Source organism: Acanthopagrus latus, chromosome 19 (genome assembly GCF_904848185.1).
Source record: "Acanthopagrus latus isolate v.2019 chromosome 19, fAcaLat1.1, whole genome shotgun sequence".
Classification (NCBI taxonomy): domain Eukaryota; kingdom Metazoa; phylum Chordata; class Actinopteri; order Spariformes; family Sparidae; genus Acanthopagrus; species Acanthopagrus latus.
Window position 1 is genome coordinate 16,650,925 of NC_051057.1, and position 24,171 is coordinate 16,675,095.

Genomic DNA, 24,171 nt, shown 5'->3' on the forward strand with positions numbered 1-24,171 from the left:
TTGCCAAGTCAGAACTTATTCTGAGAACTTCTGAATAATCATCGATTTAGCATGCCAGGGATTTTTCCAGAAAAGGGGAAAACCACATCAACCAAGAACGAAACCTATTCAAAAATGAGGAAGTATTTTGTAATTATGCCATTTTTACCAATCTTTCCTAATGTGATACATTGAATTGTGCATGATAATACACTGGAAACACAGCATATTAAATCTTGCAAATGAGACATGTGAAACCATCATCTTGGTCTCTGCAAAGTTAACATGAACAATTTTTTTCTTTGACTATTTTCTGAATTTATTTGAGAAAAAATCCATAAAAAATAATGAGAATAATCATCAGTTGCAGCCCTAATCAGCAACACCTTCATATCTTAAACTTTAGATTGAGCTGCAGCTAAGCTAATGATGATAAGCAACAGCCCCCAAAGAATTTTGGTATATTTGAATCTGAGTTAGCTCACAACTGAACAAACATTCACGGAAAAGAAATCAGAGCAGCACCTCATACGCTTCCTAAAACACCAAAGAAATCTCCTCTCATGCCAACTTACCGCTGCCTGTCTGTGTGTGTTGGACAGAATCCCGTGAATCTTCACTTTGCCCTTGTCCATCTGGTCGATATTTACCCACAAGTCCTTGCTCATCTGATCGGACGGGCCGTATGATTTGGACGTGTAGTAGTCGTGATCTGTGTCCTCCTGTAGAAGTGACAAAACAAAGTGCATCCTGTGAGTTGACGTGATTGTCTCGATATTAGAGCGTAGCACAACAAAAGTTATTTAGAAGTGATACAGCTTTAAGGAGAGAGTGGATATTGCTGTGTTGCTCTGTGAATAAAGCTGCTCTTGTTATTCAGCATACCGTGTGCAGAATATATAAACATCTATTTGTAAATACGTCCTGTGGCTCAGTGTTCCTATAAGCTGCTGCAAATCAAAGTCCATGCAAGTGTTTCTAAAAGAAAATTAAACCCAAACACAAAACTTCTTCGAATGGAAAATCAATATATATTTTTAATTTAGCTGCAGAACAAATTACCCGCTCAATTGAATTATGTTACAATACAATCATTCCCATTATGCGTGCTTGCGTGCATGTGCACTCTCTTCGTCCTGTTATTCAGCTCCCAGGTTTTTAATTAGCACAATCAGCACACAGAGTGGTTTTAAAGTCCACTAATCAAATTAAAAAAAAAACAAACAATCGACCTTTTCCAGTCTTTAAAAGCTTGTACCAGACTGCACAGTCAGGATTGCCTTTTTATAACAGAAACATTCATGGACTTTTATTAGTCATGTGGGAGCGGCCTGTCTGCTTTTATTGTTTCCTGTGCAGAATCAGGAAGAAATGCTCTCGTGTTGTGCGCTTCCTATTGCTTGTCGCTTCCCCGGCGGGTCTAACGAGATACCTTACAGCTGGGCCTTTTATCTAAAACACTGTTAAAGTTAATGTTTTGCTGGATGGGGCGTCAGGGAAGTGTACACGCGACGTCTCGCTGTGATCTCTCTAATAGGAACTCACACAGCCTCGTGGATACTTTGATATACGGGCGGTATTATTCTGAGCTACTGCGCTTTGGTTGTCAAAAGGCCACGAGACAAACATTAATTAAAGCGCCATCCTTCCCCGTTCAGCTCGTTTTGCTTCAAGGATTCATATTTCCCTCAGAGAGTTATAATCTAATGCCTCTACACAATAATCAGCCTGGAATAGAAGACAGTGAGATAATGTTTCTGGTTTAGCAAAAGCCTCTGTGGGATTGATGAATATCAGAAATTGCAAATGGAGTTCAGCGGCGTAGGTGGTGTTACTTTTGATTAATTTGTAGATTTAAACAAACATTGCCAGAAGCCTTTCATCGCGGCTTAAAGTGCAGACAAATCATGTCAGGGAAAACGGCCCCTGCAGGCAGCCTTAGTCAGCACATTACTTTCAGAATAGAAAACAAGGGCGCTTGTAAACGGAGTAGGCACAAATGCAAGGCTGTAAAGCTTCATCCTAATCAGCACAAGATGTTTTTTGGGTCTTGTGGAGAAGGATCGAGGGAGATAGAGGCTCCTCGGAGGTGAGAGAGGCCAGCTGGCTGTTCCTCCCCTCGGGGGGGGAGTGAAGGAGAAGGTGGGCAGGATGCCATCGTCCAGATGGGTGTAGGTGGACAGGACCACAGCAAACAGAGTGCAGGGTGCACACACACACACACACACACACACACACAGACACAAAGGTGGAGGTTGTGGGATGATGGTACTGTTTCTTTAAATCAGGCAAATTTGTGCCAAAATGTGCCAGCAAGTGAATCCTGGTACTAAACTTTGGTGTGAAGTTTGCTACTGCACGATTCTGTTTTGAATAGACTTTATTGGCACTATTGACAAGAACAGATGGGCTCCAAGCGTATTAACATTTTAAAAAAGGTCGAGAACAGAAAGCATCTCGACAAAAGCAGATTCACAAAACATGGAGTCATTATAATGAATTTAAAATTAAATTTCAAAGAATCAATCCAAGTACCAGCACCCACGTCCCTATTAGCCTGCAGAGTAAACTGTGTCACAGGATCCTTCTGGACTTCTTGTAAGACCTGCCCTACTCAGTAGCTCTGCTTGTTTATGTTTTTCTTGCAATTCTGATACAGTGGTTTATTACCTGTACATTCCCAGGTAAACACACTGACCCCTCTGACCTCTCTCTCTCTGGCCTTCTCTTGCTTCTCTAAGGTCTCTCATCCTCTCGAGCTGCTCTTTGCAGTAATGGTGTCTCTGGGTAAACCCATCAGCCTCGCTCGCTCTACCTAACAACCCTGGAGAAACTACAGCTGCGGCAGCCAAAGTGGTCGATCTGTTTACCAGGGAAACTAAAACTCGCAATCTGCCCTATCCACTCAATTTACTTCACAAACCTAAATGTAAACATACAGTTGAAATGCATAGCGAATTCATGTCTCTTGCAAGGAGTGATTAAACTGTATGGTTATGCAGCCACACCGATCATTCTCCCTTTCGTTGTCCAGCTGACTACCAGGGCCACAAAAATCTGTCAGATTGTTGAACTTCACTGCTTTCCTTGGCTTGTCCTGTTGAAAAACATATATCCTTATACATATATATATATATATATATATCTTCTGCTATTTAAAGGTATCGCGACCACCGATGTCTGGCATGTGGTCCTTCTCATTTAATTTTCCTTAGGGTGTTATCAATAGTCCTATAGCACTAAAACCACTGAGATTAACAAAACTTCACCTACATCCAATCAGGATATCAACAAAAAGGAACTTCTTACAATAACACAAATGTATACAAATGTAATAAATTGCTAATGCAAACCAATGCAATATGTTGAACATGAGACAGACAATTCTATATATTCTGTATGTTGCATGTGTTTTGGTCTGCATTTTGGATACATACAGTATTGTACTGTATTGGACTCAGTTCTATTTGACCCTGAGAGACAATGAAGATGCCTGAAGCTCAAATAAGGCTAATGGAGAAAAGATGGACATGTGATGAACGAGTGAGAGTAAAGGACAAGTAAGACCCTGACACATTTTCATCGTAACTATGACAAGATAGAGGTGGAGAACGTGCACATTGTTGCCAATAATGGACCATTTTCTGCCTCCAGAGCACAAAAACAAACTGTTGGAAAGATTCATTCCACATTCACTCCCATCTCTGTCTGAGGCATTTACCCGGTTGCCCACCGCATCAATATTGCATTATACTGAGACCTAAATATCCTGTGCCAACATGTTTTCAACTCTGAATGGCTCTTTAACACAGAGGAGACCGTGAATAGAGGAATTTATCGCTTCGCCTTTATGAGATTATTCTTGGTGTTTTACTTAAAAGAAAATAAGATGTTACGAAATGTTTTTTTAAAGCCGCTATTGAAAACTTAGCCGTGGCTGTGATTCGCTAATGTTCTTCAGAAAAATAAAAGGAAGCCGTAATCCCCTCAACTGCAACCATGTCTCTCGTCCTGAGGAAATACAATTTCATGTATGCACAAGGAGCGCTTGAGCTTTGAATAAATGTTCCAATATGTTGGGACTAAGCCGCATGTCAGCCTCCACAGACTTCTTTTTCCTAAGTCACTACAAAACACGCACGGAGAAGAGAATACACAGTAGAATCAGACTGCGGCCTGTTTTTTTTTAAAAAAATAAAAGCAGTAAAAAAGGCGTCATCGCTCAAGTGTGCAGCTCTTCATCGGCTGATAATACCTGTGATCCATTATTCAGCGCTACGCTCCATCTCCTCCAGTCTCAGTAGCTTGATAGTGCTGGCCGTGAGTTTGTGGTGAAACTAAAGAATGCGAATCAACACACTGGAACAAATATCTGATGCCTTTTAATAGGAGTATGGATAATAACAGTAAGTATCATCTTGTATGTTGGACCTAATACAAAACAAATGCGGGAAACCAAAACCACGTGTGCATGTTGAAAGTTAGGTGTAGTGCCGTAGTCCACGCAAGGTTTCTGGAGCTTCACAGCAAAACAGAGTTGAAGCATTCTCCTGAACAATCACAAGCAGGTGTATGGAGAACAAAGATGCCAGATTTGTCTGATCCACCGTAAAGAGGCGTAATTAAGGATTTAAAATTCACTCGTCACTCGTGCTGATTACTGGGGAGCAGCAGGCAGAAACGCTGCTCCACCAGACACATCTCTAAATGCACAGCAGGCCACAGATTCTGGAGAACAGCACGCTCATTAAAGTTGTATGAACAATGTTGGCAGAGGAAGAGAATCAATCATCAATATGTGATCCCGAGCTTATAGGCTCAACCTCACCTGAGTATAATAAGGAACCAGTGTGACGGGTCCTGGTTCAGCTTCCTCAGAACCAAGAGGAACTATCATGACCTTTAGTATTCATCGAAATTACTACATTTTCCACTGTTAATGATTCATTGAAATGCTCAAAAAGAAAGCAAAAGGGGTAAAAAAAAAAAAAGCATTTCACCTGGATAAATATTTATGTGTCAGCATGTTATTGTTGCATAATTCAGAAAATTTGTACAGAATAAAATGTATGAGTAGTCTGAGGTGAATCCAGACACCTGATCTATAATTTAAATGCTCTTCTAGTCTTTGGCTGTAGATCTCATGAACAGGATTTGCAAGCAGTCTCCTGGGTTAAGTGAGAACATAACACAAATTCACCGCCCTTGCTGTCTTTGCTCATCGCCAGAAATGACTGCAAACCAACATGTTGGCAGACCCATTGAGAAAAAAAACTCAGCCAGACAGTTACAGGCTGAAGCAGCCCGGACTCGCACAGAACATTTAAACAACTTCAGGTTCATCTGCAGAGCAGCTGCCTGAGATGCATTAGAGAGAGTAAACACTCAGTAACCTACAGACAGTAAACATCTCTTTCCAAAACACATCATCCGCTGGGAATCTTTTAACAAACTTGACAAAGTGAGACACAAAACAAACAGAGGGAGAAAAAGACCTAAAAAAACCTCATTTGCATTCATGGCAGGTTGTGAATATGGAGCTCGTGAGGGTAAAAGCAGCACTGGGAATCAAGGGAGGTAATGAAAATTAGCTTGCTGCCTCGCTGTGTGAATCCTCTCCCTTAAGAAATAACACAAATAAACAGTGAATGTAGTGGAGCATGTAACCCCCAAAGAACTTCCTGAGCTTCCCCATAAACTACACTCGTATAACTACACATCAAAGCAAGCTATACAAACAGTACCCCACAGCACCAATATACTGCATGCTTACACTGGCAGCCCGACATGTCCGACAGTGGTTACGTTATCAGGACAGGCTGTACTTTACTGTAGATAGGAAACAGCCAGGTCGTGAAAATGAAATCATCAAATGTACCCATTATTTCAGAGGGAACATGACGAGTTATGTGTCTCTCTTGGCTTCACTTGCTGTGTCGACTCCTATTGCAAAATATGACACAGGGTTAGAAAAAAAGGAGCAATTTATCGTCCGAGTGGCTTCCACATGTCTTCTGGAAATGTGTTTTCGTGGTTTGTTTACACTCCTCATAAAGACTGGACTTAAAACGGTGCCACCTGACAGCTGTGAGAGACCTCTGAAGTAGTTTCCGAACCTCGAAGGTCAGGGCCACATGTCGGCTTGCGTGGTATGCAGGCAAGAGTTCTCAGGTGATCTCAGGACTAAGCAGGTGTTCAGACCAGAAATAGCACTAAAGATTAACTAGTAAAAGAAGTCTCGTCTGGGCAATACAATAGCAAGTTTTTACAGTACAGATTTTACAAACTTGCAGAGACACCAGCGTGGCAATTATTTCATCCAACAATCACCAAATGTACACGCATTTACATCCTACACATCTTGCATTCTGTTGCAACAAAATCAGCATGTCCTTTTTTCACCACTGTCTTGAAACCATCCTAGAAAACTCTCTTAACTATTCCAAAAAGAAACTAAACCATCCCAAAATCAAAAACGGTATTTCCTTACTTTGTTTTTATCATCTCCTGTTGTTATATTTGTTAAGTAATAGAATTTCTGGCTACCACTACCACCAATCCACAGTGCATTCATTGGTCACACTTGTCGTGTTGTCACATTAAATTGCTGTTGACTTTTTACACTGTCAGTCCTGACCTATGTTTAGCTCCGATGTAAGCTATTAGTTATGTTAGCTGTTAGCTCCGTTAACCAAACACACTGCAGGACTGTGCTGCCCACTGAGTGCTAACAGCTAGCAGCTAATTAGCTCCTCACCTGCTGATTCCGGCAAAGTCTTGTTGTTCATAATGTAGCATTAAGAAAAAAAAAGGTGAATGGGTGAAGGGTCCTTTCAGATTTTAATGCCTCTGATTTTGTGTTGGCCTCACACTGAGTAGCCGATGCACTCTGTGGTAATCAGCGCTCGGCCAATGGGACAGCATTACTCTCGAGCCCTTCAGTTTCTAAACAAAGAATGCACACTTGTATGTGAGTGAGTGGCCGGTATAATGCCTTTCAACAAAACTTAAATGTACAGAAACCCTAAACGGCCATGCATTCATATATTTTATTTCCTCAGTTTTCCCGTGATAACAAGTTAATTTCCTCTGTTTTCCCGAGATAACGGGATAATTTTCTCGAGATCTTGAGATAACGAAACTTTGATTTCCCATGATAAGTTAATTGGGAAAACAAATGAAATTAACTCCTCATCATGGGAAAACAAAGTTTCCTTATCTCAAAATCTTGAGATAATTATCTCGGTATCTCAGGGAAAAAAATGAAATTATCTCGTTATCATGGGAAAACAAAGTTTCGTTATCTCGAGATCTCGAGATAATTATCCTGTTATCTCGGGAAAACAAACGAAATTAACTCGTAATCATGGGAAAACAAAGTTTCCTTATCTTGAGATCTTCAGAAAATTATCTCGTTATCATGGGAAAACAGAGGAAATAAAATATATGAATGAATGTTTAGGGCTTCCATAGTTAGGCCTCTTTTGCTTGACGACCCTGTATTTAGATTTCCCAGAGCCCTCAGTATCTGCAGCCTTCAGCTTGGCTAATGCAGCGCTCACACTGAGATGAATAAGGAGATTGTGTTGTTGAAGCAGTGCCATCCTGTCAGTATGAACCACTGATATAATGTTTTCTGATAGAGTAGAAGAATAGTTCACCCAATTCCAAAAAATGGAACCGTCTTTATATGTGTATAAAAATAACAAACAGTGATGATACTTTGGAAATAGCTTTTCACAGTGATTTGGCAATTATTCTGCACTGATTTCTTTTCTTTTGAGGTCAGTGAAATGGTCATATTTCCCTCAAACTTGGAAAACAACAAAAGGACCTTCACTGTCAGTATCTAAATACTAAATACTTTTGGTTTCAGACTTTGGCCTGGATAATCCTCAGTGTGCCTACTTTATATATTACTTTGGAATAATATGAAGATTCATACAGTAATGCTGAACTTCATGGGTTTTATTTCCCATCTAATTGTGCACAATTGGAAATTACAATAGAATTAGAAAAAGTACACATTTGAATTATTTCACTGAGAATTATATCACACAGAAAAAACACTCCACAAGTAGCTGGGATTATGAAAGTGTCACCCTAGAAAAGGTAGAAAAAAGCTCTGACGCAGCACTTTGGCAGAAAACACACAACAAAAATACAACCATTGACAGCCGCAAGTCATTTCTGTCAGCGTGTCTGGACGAGCACAAACTCTCCTGCCTTTCCTGAATAAAAGAAACAGTAATGAGACTGGCCTGAACTCAGTAGTGCTGAGTCGTTCCCACAGCTTGTTCCACCCTTGTTAAACCTCACAGTGACTTGGAGACACCTTTAGCCGAGAGGCTGTTTAATCTGGGTTAATGATCCAGAGAGCCGATACAGTGAGTTAGAGTCATGCAAGGCGTCAGACAGTCTGCCATTAAGGCCACTGTTATAAACCTGCATGTCGAGGTGAGATGGATCTATTGTTTCAGACTCACATTATGGCACCAGTTAGCCCAAACACAGACTGACCGCAAAGCAAAGACAGTGAAGGAGATGAAGAGATTTCTTCGGGTCCACAAAAGTGGAAATCTGATTTATGGAAATTTAAACAGTTTGGATTTAACAGTGATTCACCCTGTTACACCACCTCCACCACCACCTTAAACAACTTAGCATTGTTCAAAAATACTGTTTGGATCTTTCATATACGTTTATTTTAGTAACTTAGTAACAAACTTGATACCATTTTCTATTGTGTGTGGTAAATATGAAGTGAAAACCAGCTGTCAGCTAGCTTAGCTTAGCAAAAAAGACACACTTCTAAAGCTCACATGTTATATTTAATTTGTTTAAAAATGTTTTGTAGTTCTACAGGAGGTTAAACTATTTCCCTCCAGTCCTAAATTTTGTAGTGATAACAAGACTTTGGCTGAGCTGTTTCCCCCTGTTTCCAGTCATCGTGCTAAACTAAGCTAACCAACTCCTGGCTGTTGGTTCATATTGAACTGATATTGAACTCGCTCATGGCAGCTGAGTGTATTTTTCTATGATGTCAAACAATTCCATTACAACAAGTCATTTTTGGGGCAGCTGTGGTTAAACAAAAACATCTGGTCTGCCTCTCCAAAATAAAAGAGTAACAACTTCACTGAACTCGCTATTGTTCAGCAAACTTGTACCAAAACCTCTCAACTGTAAGCGAAAAAGTACCTTCAACAGCCTTCACAACTGTAAGAGATTTAAATCTATATTGACAAGACATTTCACTGCAAAACACTTACTGAAATAGACTAAACATGTTAATGGGAGGCAGGAGGGCCAAACAGATCAAATACGACACAAAACAACTCTTGGAATGTGTTTACCATCCGAGATGTACAATGATATATATATCTTTGTTTAAGTGTCTGAGGGAAGATTTTTCCTTGCAGTGGTCACTCCTCTGTCTCAGTTAAAGCTCCTTCAGAGCGGAACAGACACGTCTTCAAAACCATTCAGCTCACTGATGGGTGGAAGATTTCCGCTCTGCTGTTTCTGCCCTCTGTTGACATGAGAAAAGGATTCACATTCAAAGTGTTGGCGGCAGGTGAGGGAGTTTGTGCGTGTGTGTGTGTTGAGTAATGACAGGAGGAACGACAGGGTGTTTGTGCCGTGGACTGCTTTTCCGTTCTGCAACAACAAATGAGCCTCAGAGTCGACAACAATGAAGGAGGAGGTGTTTGTGTGGCGCTCAGTGAAGAAGTGCGTGCGGATGTAAAGTGCACGTGCCTGCACATCAGCGTGTTCACAGCCGTGTCCCTGCGCAAGTGTTTGTGCGAAGAGTGTGTGTGTGTGTGTGTGTGTGTGTGTGTGTGTGGGTGAGTGTTTACAGCTGACGATCAAAGCTCCCTCCCCTCCTCGCTGAGAGACGTGGGGCTGTGAACCTGAGATGATTAGAAGCCACAGGAAAACTTAACGAGCTGTCTAAGCCCCGGCGGCCGCCATCGTTATGACAGAACGCCTCGACGCTGTGTGCCAGCTGAGGCGCCATGACAAGGGGACACGGGCAATGCCTTTCATTTACATAGACAAAAAACAGGAGCCAAACCCGGCTATTAATCTCCAGCAGCTCCAACAACCCCTTGGAACTGGGGGAGGCCAGGTTAATTTCCTGTTGCTGTCTCTCTGAGGTCAAGTTTAAGAGGATCCAGTCCTGTGCAGAAGGTAGGTGAACACCTGAGGGCTGAGCTTAATTTGATATAAAATATTAATCCTCAAAGGCCCCTACTAGTCCTCTTTTTCATTACTAAACATCCAATCTTCTGAGGAGATTTATAATTGCTCCGGGGAAGCAACCAAACAGTATTTTTAGGTACGGCTCAACAGAAGACTTTATCGATTCATTCTCTTTATATTAGCTGGATTCTAGATGGACTGTGTGAGACACACTGATCTGAAATGAGTTGCAATGAATCTGCTCTGCGTTTAATTCAGTAGATGATGGCTAACACTGTCTCCATTAAGTAATGTGACTGTGATTATACAGCGCAATCTTTTGTAATATAATTTAATGAGGAGAGTGTACAGATCCAGTCTTAAGCCTCCTGAGCTGCTCACAGACTCATCAGAGCCGCCCAGATAAAATCACACATGGTCGATATTTAAAATCAGGATGATCACATCGGTACTTTCCAGGCCGGACCACAACAACCAATGACGGATGTATCACAGAGAAACTGACAGTTCTTCCAAGCAGTGATGGGATTTAACTAAGCACATTTACTCATTTATTCATCTATTCATGCACTTTCATTCCAAAATAACTTTGAGGTGCTTTTTACAACACTGTTGCCAAGAAACCTAAAATCTAACCTCCTTCTGGTTTTGTTTTTCTTCCAGCTGAAATGTGTTCCTATAAGTTGTTTATATCTGCTTCTAGAGAGTCTTTGGAGACTCACCTTGTGTGTGTGACACAAGCCACTTTCAATTTCATCTTTTAAAAGACTTTTAAAAGTCCTGTAGTCTTAGAACAGCTTCAGTCTGTAGAGCTATTAAACCTGAGTGCTGAAGACCCACCTCCACTGCTGCACAGAGCGGTGTTCATAGTTTATTCAAAATGCATTCATATTGAACGTTTCTTGTGTCCACATTGCACCAAATTAGCCACTGCACTTCCTGCAGTCCTCAACAAAACACCTGCCAAGTGTGAAATAGATGAACAGCTCCTGCTTGGAGGACATGCAAAAAACAGAGGCAGGTCAAATAAAATTAACTGTCATGATCAATGTAGCAGAAACCATGAAGTCTTGATTTTGTTTGGCTTAGGCTACAAAACCGTGGATGCTATACTCATCATAACTGCATAGTCTTCCATTAATCTCCGCCTCCAGTACGTACTGCATGCTTTGTTTTACATTTTTAGCTTCCAACGCACAAGCAAAAAACCCTCATTACATCATCGAGGTCACCTTCCCAGAAAGCTCGCCCAGAGCCCCTGAAGATGTTACACAACACGGTCCGTCTCTGTGTTGAATCGGTGGATTATCAGCTTCATCACCTACCTCTATCTGGGAGCTGTTGTCAGAGTCCTCCGCAGACAGCAGGCCCGGGAAGCCCTCAGGCTCCTCCTGCATCGGATCCTGGTCCTGCTCCTGACTGGCTCTGTTACTGTCCATGTTACGAGGTTTTGGGGGAAGCCATCTCCTCCACCGGTGACTGTACAGCTTCACGTCCACTGCTGCGTCCTCATCTCCCGCCTGCCCCTGCACGTATGAGTAAGGGACCCCTGGGGAGGCAGAAATGTCATGTTGTTAAATTTACAGTAGGTCACCAATATTCTTACATGCAGTGTGTTACAAAATTGGAGTGGTGGACGATAAAACATAACAACGTAAGACAATAATAATTAAATTTTCAGTATATCCAATAGTCAAATCACAGAGCCAGGTACTATTTCAGTCATTAATCTCTTGCTCCTCCCTCATAACTCACTGTCTCTCTTTTTTCATTGCTCTGGAGAAAAAAAAAAACACCTCACTGCCTGAAACAGACCCACATTGGGAATGACTCAGCAGCCATCACACAGGCCAGTGGACCACAGTCACACAAAATCATCCCTGTCCTCTGAAATGAGACGCTGGTGGAGACAGATGTAAATACAGGCTGAGGTGATTAACAGAGCCTGAGACGGACTGCTGGATCTGGGTTGAAATGTGCTGTATCATTGTAAAAAAAAAAAAAAAAGAGTTTCTTGAACTGAAATGAGTCCGAATAAAGATGAAAAAAAGGCATCAAATGGAAAAGCTCCTTCAGAAGATCGTCTACTTTCACTAAAAAACAATTAGTTGCTCTCTTGAATCCTTTTGATCTGATCAACAATAGACTGTAAGCTAAACGACACTTCAACATGTTCAGTCTGAGGACACTTTAACATCTACTGTAAACAGTTTTGTTTAAATTGGCATAAGAGCAGTCAATGAAACTGCAGTGCAGATCAAACAACTGGACCAAGTCCGTCTCTGTTGTGGTTTTTATGGGCTGTGAAATCAAAGCGGCCGGACCGAAACTGATTTCTAAAAGCAGATATGAACTAAGCACTAATCCAAATATCAAACCACTAAAGCTGCTGATAGTGAACAGTCAAAGGAGCAGGCATAGCAGCAATCTGTTAAAGCACTGCACTGCATTGGGAATTAAAACAGAAGAATCCTGTGTTTTTGTTCTAGCCCCTAAAATTTAGAAACCACACAAAGCTAATAACACCATTACCTCCTTTTGGTCCTGTTTCAACCTCTATGTCATTATTCTGACATTTGAGAAAAGATCAACACCAGAGAAGAAAATAAACACGTCAGCATTTAAGAATCAGTATTTGATTTGGTCCGTCTGCTCATATTGACAATGCTGCCTGACAACAAGAACTGTCCTGTCAATAAATTTACAGAGTTTCCGCTGGTGTATTACAAGACCTCCTGCTGGGCTTAACCAACCAAACACCTAATGTTTTCATCTATAAATCAAAAAAAGGGGGGAAAACTCCAGTGTAATGTATTTTGACCCCTGTGATAAACTATGGCGCGGACTGACTAATAAAACTGGGGACTATAACTTTAAACGATTCAAGTACAATCAATACTATGCATTTAACTATCAATCTACTGAACTGTGACACTAAGTATCAGTATTCTGATCCATTCTGACTCCAAGGACAAGTCCTGTATTCAAAGCCACACTTCGATAAAAGTTTGTAAGTAACTCTCCAGGGACAGCAACAGCCGGGAGAAGGTTGAAAAAAATGGGGACTGTCCAGGATAAAATGTTGTTTGTGTTAATGTTTGTGTTAATGCAAGTAGCAAACTCCCACTCAGGAATAATTGCATAGGATGTGTGCTCAGTTGAGAAAGAAAGAGCATGTGTGACAAATAGTTCGCAGTTAACATTACAGATGTGAAAGCCAAGTTCCTGTGTATTACCACCTGCTGACTAATTGAGGGCGGTTAGCCATGGAGTTAGCGACAACTTCTAGCCAGGCTCGCTTAAGGCACACTGACCTTTAACCCCCACCAAGAGCAAAAGAATGTGTCATGTGTAAAAGACACCTGAATACATGATCAATGATAAACCTGACAATAAATGCACGTTCTCAGCCTGCTTACATGGGTTTCCCTGAATCACGTGGCTCGGAGTTGCTAAATGGCCTGCAGGTATGACTGAGAGCAGGCAGAGAGGGTCTGTTTATCTGTTCGTCCTGTGATGGACCGCAGACTTGTTTCCCTGCCTTCAGGCTAATGCTCAGCATGCTTGGATAAGCTCCTGCTCCCCATGACCCTAATAGGATTAAACGGTTAAAGACAATTAGTAATAAACTTTATTTTCATTGCACTCATCCAAAGACAAAGTTTGTGCATGCCGTCGCGGCCACAAATAGTTTTGGCTGTAGGCTTGAAAATACTGCTGATTCCTTGACTGTTACTCTAGGTCGCTTCTTTTTATGAGACAGAGGTCGCTGGGTTTAACTAGCAGAGCGCGTTTTCCACTCCTTTCCTCTCTGCCTCTTTTCTCTCACGCTCACATTTCTCTCTCCTTGTCGTCGTCCTCTCTCCTCTCTCACCTCTCCTCTCCCTGGGCCCCCAACCAGTGGTTCTCAGGAGAGGAGGAGAGGGAGGTGGTGAAAGCAAGCGGAGGCGCTTCAGATGCTAATTCACCCAAAGTGGAAGCTGACAGATTCACTTTATAATGAGCATCGGCAAAGCAAGAGGCAAAGAGGCCAATCTGCTCTTTGAGGCTGGTGTCGATGCACATTGGGAGAATGTAACTGAGCAGACAGTGCAGTGCAGGGTGAAAAAAAAAAAAAAAAAAAAAGAGGGCTGAGTTGCTAATTGCTAATTGTTTTTGGAGCCAAAGAAGTGCAATTAAAAGTTAATGCTCACCTTAAATCAGAGATGTTAAAAGACCATAAACAGAGCCACAGTTCTTGGTATAATTATGGACCCACTTTGAGACAAATTACAAAATTGGCCACAATTAAGAATGTGTCAAAAATTTAAAGACCCGTGTTTCAGCAAGACTCAGAAAAATATGTTCATGCTTTTACCATTAGTGGGTTTAAGTACTGTTATATAATGGTGCCTTTACAGGTCACCCTGCAAAGTCTTAAAAACTAGGCAGCGATCATTACCACCACGTAGGTTGAACAAACTCCCAGAAAACTTAGAGATCAGTTTCACCTATTTCCAAACAAATGAAGATCATGCTTTATGGCACTTTACACCTTGTTTTTTTTTTTATTTTTATTTTTTTTACATCTAATAGACTTTTATTGTTAGCGTTGGTGCTATTCAAGCAAACTACTTTATCCTTCTTTTCAAATAAAGGCCCTGAAAACCAATTTTCTTAATCAGCTATTTAACATCCTTAACAGTCAGCTTACTATGATGAAAAATAAACTCATAAGTGCTTTTCACACTGCACTTAGCCCAAGGATAAAGGCCCCGTGTCCACATAGCATTTTATTTCTGGCAGAAAAGCGCTGGCTGTGCGCTCAGGAGTGCTGAGATAAAGCATTTGTGCGCTGAGAGAAAAAAACACTGCACCTGCATCGTGTAAACCTCCACTGTACGATCGACACTGCCCCTTTGTGGTTTACTCTCCATTTGTTTTTATTTGACATCAGCACATCAAGGAGGATGTACACCATACTTTTACCAGTGAAATAGTGCGAACCAGAACCTGATACAATGTGTGAGGTTGCTAGCTTTTTTGTTACCACTAGATGCCACTATGTTAGGCTATTCCCACTTTAATGTTGATGAAGTGACTTGAAACCAACTTTCAAATAGTTAAACAGGTACTTTGAGGAGTTTTCTTGTAAACAAACATACAGGACATACAGTGACTTTCTGCATTAGTGGTCCTGTCAAAGCCAGACAGCTAGCCAACTGTTAGCTATCTAGCTAGCTAAGGGGTCGAGGTCCTCTGATTAACAGAAGGTATGACTTCATCTTCAACAGTTTCACATCAGTAAAACTGTGATAAACGCACAAGTTTCTGTACACACGGGAAATCAGAATAAATACGCTAATTCATGAACGATATAACTGCTAGAAACAGAAAATGCTGAGTCGTACAGCTTCAGTGCTAGCTGCCTGCTGCCAGCTATGCTAGCTCACAGTTATCACAATTTGAGACTCAAATTACAGCAACAGTATTCTTTTTAAATCAGATAAACTTTGATAAAACAGAATACTTACAGACAAAATGAAGCAGGAGAAGCAGCCAACCCTCGTTGCCTACACAAATAATACAACACATCTAGGCTACTGTGGCAGAATTAGCTAGCTCACCAGGCTAACCATCATGCATTGCACTAAAGGGCAGGAAATTGGCCTGAACATAGCTCATTATATAGTGCACAATGTAGTGAGTAGGGAGTCATGGGTGAGTGGGTGATTTTGAACACAGACATTGCAAAGATTTATTTGAATGTAACTCAGTATTTACTTACAATTTCAGGAAGTGGACTGCTGCTGTTAGCCTTGTAGCTAAGTAGCATTTCACATGCATTCCAGTTGCGTTAAAGGCTACGTGCCAGCAAGTGGGTGTAGCTAGTGGAAGCTGCTGAAAGCTCTCCTGGCCAACTATTCACTCACTGTCTCTTTCCCACCATACCACTAACACTTCCTGACACTCACTCTGCCCCCAATGGTCATCATTAGTCACACCCATGTCAACAAAGTAGCCCAAGCAAACTTGCTGTCAATGGCAGTTAATCCAAGAGGCACCTACACATCTATTTTCATCCATTAAAGGATCTTTGTCAGCTTCTCAATATACGATGGAAAGCTGGCAAACAGCGGATGCTTTAAAATACGCCATGACCACAACATAAGGGCCTTGAATAAATGGCTGCTCTTTTCCCAGCACGGCACCTCTGTGAACGGTCATGATGAGTCACCCTTTAAAGGAGCCCATGTACCTGCATTTCTCTTGTGAGCTCCACCTCTGTGATTCAGAGGCAGCAGATTCTTATTATCCAGGGGAAACTCGGGGTCTTTTGTCACGCATTCGGGAGGGCAGGAAGGGCAAGCATCCCTGAGGGACACCTAAAATAACCCCCCAGCAGGACAGGGCTTCCCCTCAGTGCGAGGACTGTTCCTCGGCTTTTGTTTGGGAGGAAATCTTTCCCCTTCTACTTTTCTTTCAGTGCGTCTGAAAGCCCCCCGCATACCTTCACCCTGACTCTGACGAGCAGCCTTGTTGGCCGGACTTACGCCTGTCAACACCTCTGATTCACAAACACCAGAGAGACTGTAATTTTGTTCCACCTAAAACCTCTTCAAGGACATTTAGGAGGTCGTAAAACGGCAGAATAAAAGGTGCTGTCTGCGCTCCTTCTTTCTTTCGGTTCGGGCTTGTTTTTCCCCTCTTTTTTTTTCCCCTGATCCCACCTGACTTAGTGCTGCTGACAGGAGACTGCCACACATGACTGGCAAGTAGGAGGAGGTGGGATGCTTCGTTGCATTTGTGCATGCTGGTGTGTGTGTGTGTTTGTGTGTTTGTGTGGTGTGTGTGTGTGTGTGAGCAATTTCAGCAGAAAAAGGATGAAAAAGTCACATTCCTCTACGGTTTCTCAGCCTTTTCTATCTCTGGGTGTCAGAATGCTTAATTTAGTGCCCACTGCAAGCTGCGTTATCAGTGTACCAGCAGACCCTGCTGAGCACTCTGGAGGACCCTCGCTGTCAGGCTGTGCAAGACCTCAGATCAACTCAGCGGGGTCCACACAGAGTAAGCTGGTGCAACCATTGCCAACAGTTGTTTTATTTCCGTAACTGCGATAATTTCAGCTTCATAACAACCAAAAAAAAAGCTAATTTGTGTGATGAAAGGCCCTCTTGTTAGAACAGAACTCGATGAATTCTTCCATAAAAATAGCCGATGTGATTAACAGATCACGAGAGGGAACGTTGCTATTTTTCTTCCATTCAGAGTGTCTCGTTCCCTTCATTAGTCGCGATTCATTGGGAACATTTGTCAGGAGGAGCAGTCTATCACTCTCACACAGCCAAACTCTCTCTCACACACACACACACACACACACACACACACACACACACACACACACACACACACACACACACACACACACACACACTTTAAAAGATAAAGCCAGCAAACTGCGAAAACTTGAGTACCCAATCTTTGACTTTTCTTAGGACAATCAATTCAGCCAAATTCCCAAAAACGTATTTTCCTCACTTCACTTCCCACTTAGGGTACAATATCTAGTGATGGAGATTTTGTCTCTGACCAGAAACAAATAAATCAATTGATAAGAACAAAGAACAAAGTGAAAAACAGCCACGACAGAACAATGTGATGCATTCAAATAACTTGGTTTGTCCCACCAGAGACGATCAGCTGACTTCACTTTGAAGCACTGAAGGACTGAGTAGTAAAAGAAGCTGGTGTCGTGACATTATACGTATACAAAGTAGGAGAATAACCTTCGGAACCTTTTCAGAGAAAAATCTCCAAACTTTTTAAGTGTTTGTTAATCAGATTTGACTGGTGATGGTGATATTATGGTGAACATTCAATTAGATAAACATCTGCTCTGGTTGGCCTGAAATAACTGCCAAGATGAAAGCTTTACAAACTTTCCCAAACACCAAAATATTACATTCAAAATGGTATAAAATAGAGAATATCAGCTGATTTTAATTTCAGAGAAGCTAAAAATCCAGAATGTTTGGCATTTTTTGCTTGATAATGCCATAATTCGGTTATCAAATCGCACATTTTCTGCTAACTGCAGAACAACTCACTGAGTCTTTTCACTCTGTGTTCATTTGTATACGGATGAGGATAAAGCATGAACCAGTGTCGAGGAATTTCCCACCAGAGGCGGAGGTTTGCGTCCCAACTTAACTCATTGTTGGTTATATTAAACCAAAGTATGATCTTTTCCTAACCCTCACCAAATAGGTTTGATTCATGTAGCTGATTTATAACTTGACCGCGGAGCCCTTCATGTGCAAAACCACTGCCACACAGCTTGGTCAGGCCACCAGCTGGGAGTGAGAACATGCTGTCACAGCCTAAGCTCGTCTACAATGTCTCATCCCAAATGAATCATGGGATGAGAAATCCTTCTTGGCAACTAGAATATGAAAATAATGTCAGCGTCTCAAGCCAACAAACGAGCATGTTGGTGCCTGATGGAGCGTCTGACACTTACCCAAAAACAAGCAGAATGGTTTTATTTCACAACCCTTCACAGGTTACCTACAGCTAATTAACTGCAGCAGTGCATGTCTCATTTTCATATTAATTGAATTATTCAAATAGGCAGCGTGTGTGAAGCCAAGTAATCCTTCCATAGACCCTTTAAATCTCTATCTCCTGGGGTTGACAGAGACGGTAACCATTACCTGCCTCCACTATCCACATAAACTGCAGACGTGCGACTGTCTGGAATGATTATGCAGAGCAAAGTGTGCTTTTCTAACCTGCCGAAGCTTGCATTTTTTTTTTTTTTTTTTTTACACGTTCCCTCTTTAAAAACGCAGCCTGTCATTAAGCAAATGCACATAAAGTCAAAGAGCTGACTGCGGGAGAAAGTTAAACACAGGTAGACAGAGAGGCAGCACCTGCGACCGAGATCCAGTTTCAAACAGCGCCCATAAAACAGCGTGATAAAAGAGAAAATCCAAACAGACTGAACGTGAGATACAGTCTGCATCTCAGATAATCAGTGAACGAGACAAGTCGAGACAGGAAAATTAAACACTGCGGGAGTGTGCTTATGAACAAAACACCATTCTTCTGACAGGAAATTCAATCTTTACCCCGCTAAACGCACGATGACTCTCCCTGCAGACAGCGGCATCAAACGAGCGTCCTGCCTGTCATGAACGCCCCGTTACACCAGAGATCTGTTTTGCCAACAATTAGTCACATCTCTCCGAGTCCAAGTGGTGCAACACAAACATCCCGAGGTTCAGATTAGGGCCGCATATAGAGACGTGTGTCTTTTTCTGAAATATGTTAAAGGGACAGTTCAGACCGAATTCAAAAATACATAGTTTTCCTAATGCCTAGAATGACGTTTAACCATCGTTTTGGTATCTATCTAAAAACTATGTCTTTTTGTTGTTGTTATTTTAGATTTTGGGGTGAACTGTCCCTTTAGTTTGCTTCTTGAGGAGAATATTGATTTCAAATTTGATTTTGAGCAAAAAAAATGCTAAAATGCCATATTATCATGTAAACAGTGCATAAATACTGAATGTTTGACTCTTATATAGCTATATCAGAAAAGTTACAACACAGGATTCAGCGAACAAGGAACGAAACTATCTTTACCCTCTGAGTAAGACGAGCACGAGGTTAACACCAGGCGCTTCCTGTATGACGCCCAAATGAGAGAAGAGGCCAGTGTGAAACGGAGGCTATAAATAAAAAGCCAATTTTTGACTTTTCAAAGTGTTAATTACAATCTGCAGAGCATGGGAAGGTGGGGGGATTTCATTAAGGAGGAGAATAGTGTTGCGTTCGCTGTGCCCGGGGTAACCTGGCGCCCGTGTAGAGGACAGGTGTCAGGACTGCATGTTATGGAGGACAGAAGGAGGGGGAAGAGACCGAGCGAGAATTAGGAGGTAGAGAGTGCTGAGCTTCAGGTCCAGTGATTTTTAATCAACGACTTAACCTTGAAGAACAGAATTGTTCTGCAGGTAGGATTTTCTGAAAAAAAAAAAAAATCGCTAATTTCCTTTCCCCGGTGTCTGCTCGAAAACAACTAAACACACTGGACACAAAATCCAAGCAGGCTCAGCCACAGAGCGCCCAGAAACAAACCCGAGCGCACAGTATCAAACCATAAAACACAGGGTTCGAAGTGCCGGAGTAAACCATCATGGGGTCTGCTGTCACCACCGCGGCTTTCTTCATGTAATTGGTGGTTGTCTTGGCTCCAACGTTGGTCAGCGCAGGAAGTGTATACAAAAAAAAATGCTTTGGCAAGGAGACAAACAGACAGGCATGGAGGGCTGCAGGCAGTCAGGACACAGTGGGATTACAAAAAGAAGTGCGCTTCCTGAGTGACACAGGCGTTTAGGAATTCAGGGTTCCAGTCGGGCACAGTGTCTGTCTCATATTTCAGGAGATTGAGTGATACACTGTTGGACGATGAAGCGCTGCTGTTGGCTCCCATTCCACTTCTTCAACTTCTGCGAGCGAGCAGCGCGGCCCGGGAGCCCTCGAGGCTCTGAATCGCTCTACCATGAGGAGCTCGGGCCTGGCAGGCGATGTATCACTGGACACTGGACCTCCTGTAACAGATTATTTCTCCTCCCTCCAGCGCAGACCATTACCTGGGGTAATATTACTGTATTGGTGCAGGTCAGCAGGCTAGCCGTGGCTGAAACTGTCATCTGCACCGGGAAAAAAAACCTACTCAGACTCTCCTTAAATCTGTCCATGAAAACACAAAATTTTCTCTCTTGCACTGTTCCTACAGTCCTCTTAGTGTTTGCTTAACAGACCTTAAAATTGGAAACGGTCACATCTGTCCCGGTGAATAGAGAGGGCCGGGCGGGACGTGAGCCTGCACTTTTATTCTGATACACCACATCACAAACAACAGTCTTGCTTTCATCCTGCGTGCTCACACACTCGTCAGCCGAGCTTTTGTGGAGGCAAACGCACCTGCACGCCGAACATCTGAGACGTACTCGACACAATAAATCGCTCTCTGTGCAGCGAGCCTCTCCAGGAGTTGATCACTCCATCGCTTGGAGGTCACAGACTCACTTGCGTCTAGTACTTACAATATACTCTTGACAACTAGACATCTGCCGCCGCCCCTGGGTTCGAAGAGTATTTGTAGATAAATCGTGCCAACAAATCATTGCTAGTCATCGTTTTGTCAGTCGGAAAAAAAAGAGTAAAAACTTTTCAATCTGATCAAAGCAGCACTTAAATGTGGATACATTAACAATCTTCACATTTAATTACAGTGTTTATTTAGGGTCAAAGTGACACAGTTATATTTGTCTGTACATCTATTTTATGTACTTTTACATGTACTGACTTTTACTTTCACCAAAGTATATTTTAATGCAATATCTTTACTTTTACTTAAGTACAAGCACCGTAACATTACTGAAATATTACCCGATTACAAGTAAAATGACTGGTATTAAAACAGTACTGAAGTGACTCAGTACCTACTTATGATTTTAAAAGTAATTAAGTAGATTTACTTTTACTTGTATTTTTGACACAACGGTCCATTTAATATCAAACTTGAGCTGTGACTAATGATTATTTTTGTCATTACAATCTGTCAGTTCTTTTCTCTATTAATCACGTAGTTGTTTGGTCTATAAAACGTGAGGAAATGGGGAAAAATGTGGATCAGCGTTTCCCTAAACCTTGTGGTGACGCCCTCAATTGTCTGGTTTTGTCAACAAGCCAAAGATAATCAGTTTGCTGTCACAGAGGAGAAAAGAAAACCAGGAAATATTCTCATTTAAGAAGATGGAATTGGAGAATTTTGATGTTTATTCGTGCTCAAATTCAGGCCAATTAATCTATCATCAAAATAGTTGGCCGTCGGAGAGTATTAGTCAAATGTCATCCAATGCTTATTGTTATTCCCAACAACTCCCATCTGTTGGGTCGGACCAGTGTTGGCCTGATATCACACGGCCTCAGATTCTGACTCACTTGCCATGATTTCACCACATTACATTCCTCGCTTCAAACCGAATCCTGTGGTTTCTAGGACTCTACTTACAAATGATTAATCACTGCTTCACAAAAAAAACCCCAAAAAACAAGAAAATGAAAATATCTGTCCATCTAGAATCTTTCACGACGACAACTTCTGGTGCTAAACCAGGTATCGATCAGTATGAGTGCTTTAGGCTAATTGACCGCTTCTACATTTCTGTGACTCTGAAAGCAATCGATCTGAGAGGTGACTCGCAGACAAACAGCGTGAGAAATAGCACGTCTGCGGCGGGCGGCGCCGCCTCAGCCGAAGATTGATTCGCTGTAGTGCGGGCAGGTTTGTTTTAAGTGTGTGTGGGTGCAGATGTATGTGTCCACAGCGTGTTCAGTGTTTGTGTGAATGTGTGTGACTTGTCCTGCAGGTGGAGATTGATTGACTCAGTGTGAACGTGAGTGTATTAACTGTGTTTTTTTCCACTTTCTCTCCGGGCCGAGGGCTCCAGGCGAGGCCAGACGGGGGGGGCCCTTGGGCCTGTCCTCATCCTCCCTGCTAATCCATCAGCATCACCAAACCCCCGAATCCCTCCGGCCTGTCAAAACTGGCCACACACTCTGATGTTCGCTAAGTTGAGCGCTGTGTAAACACACACACAGACAGGTCGAACTCTTTGCTCGACGGACCAGCCATTTCCCCAAAGAGAGTCCAGCTGTCGGAAGAGTGTGAAGGAAACCGAAGACTATCATACGGACAGCAGACACAATGGCTTTGTTGAATAACTGAACTGAAGTACTTTCAAAATAGCTGGCATTAGAGGAAACCTGTCTCACTTCTGCAGTCAATAATCATGGCTAGATTAGGACCTGCTAGCATGCTAGCCGTATGCTAGCCAGTTGTTAAAAACATGTTTTTTGGCACAACATTACTGTAGGTCTAACTGTCTTAGAGTTGAGTTTAATTGATATAATGTCCATTATGCCGTCTTGTCAGTACCAAACACCACTTCATTTATAATAAACTAAACTTTGATACATTTCTGTTCATTTGACTCTAAAATGTCCAACTTTGCTGTCAAATTTGAGCCTGTTTATCAGAAATATTGGTTTCTGCTTAGTGTTACTGCACAGATTATTAGCAGATGTTAAAAAACATTGTTATCCGCTTCAATAATGTACTCTAAATGTTTCATTTCTCATAGGACTGCTATATCTTCTAATGTTTAGTCCCTGATGGATCCTCTTTCCTCAGTACAGCCTCCAACCCGTTGAGACCAATTCAACCGACAGCACGTACTGCGGTCGTCAAACTCCACAGTCACTTCATTTTCGGCATTAGCAGCAGCCTTCACATCCACTTATGAAAATCCTTATAATGAGTTAATTTGCTTTGAATACTGAACACATGAGCGATACAGAAAACTCCTCAATAAAAAACATGGATTACACATGTTTTCCTCTCAGAAACTGGATCATTTCCCTGTGAGCAGATGTAAACAACGCAGATATTTTATGTTCAGGAGGGGGGAAAAAAAATAAATAGAAAATGTGGAAAAACATATAACAAACTCCTTAAAACACTTGCCAAATCCCATATCCTCCCACCTAAAGCCTCCAGGCACGCACTCCCACAAACCGGCACCAACAAAAAAAGGCTGAATATACCGAGGATCTACAGCCCCAGCACCCTGGGAGCACACTTGGATATATATATTTTCAGCCTCAATTCTTCCGCTGCACATACAGTGCAGACGGAGAGACAAAGAGAAAAAAAGCGTAGGACCATTTACCGGGCTTACAGCTGCCAAACCCATCACAGCACATTTCTTATATCTGTTGACAAACTGCAAGCTGTAATTGCTTCAATCTCTTCCCCCTCAGTCGCGGAGACTCGAGCCACTCGCAGGAATCGATATTAAATATTGTTTACAACACGACCTCCTCGCCTCATTGGGAGTTTTTGCTGTGCAAGATGAGACCTACAGAGCGAGACGT

General features: G+C 42.0%; 1 protein-coding gene across 5 annotated transcripts in view; it reads right to left on the minus strand.

Annotated features, from left to right (window-relative positions):
• The window catches only part of plxdc2 (plexin domain containing 2), a 77,585-nt gene that overhangs the window by 43,262 nt on the left and 10,152 nt on the right, over positions 1-24,171 (minus strand). Inside the window, exons 1-4 of one of the 5 annotated variants that reach the window (XM_037079355.1) lie at positions 15,953-16,173; positions 13,605-13,776; positions 11,511-11,734; positions 555-701 (exon numbers count right to left, since the gene is read on the minus strand). In XM_037079355.1, the coding sequence (XP_036935250.1) occupies positions 555-701; positions 11,511-11,624 (261 nt within the window). In that variant the 5' untranslated portion in view covers positions 11,625-11,734; positions 13,605-13,776; positions 15,953-16,173. Of the gene's footprint in view, positions 1-554; positions 702-11,510; positions 11,735-13,604; positions 13,777-15,698; positions 15,821-15,952; positions 16,174-24,171 lie in introns of those variants that run through there. The other 4 variants (XM_037079354.1, XM_037079356.1, XM_037079353.1 and 1 more) reach the window with 4 other exon arrangements.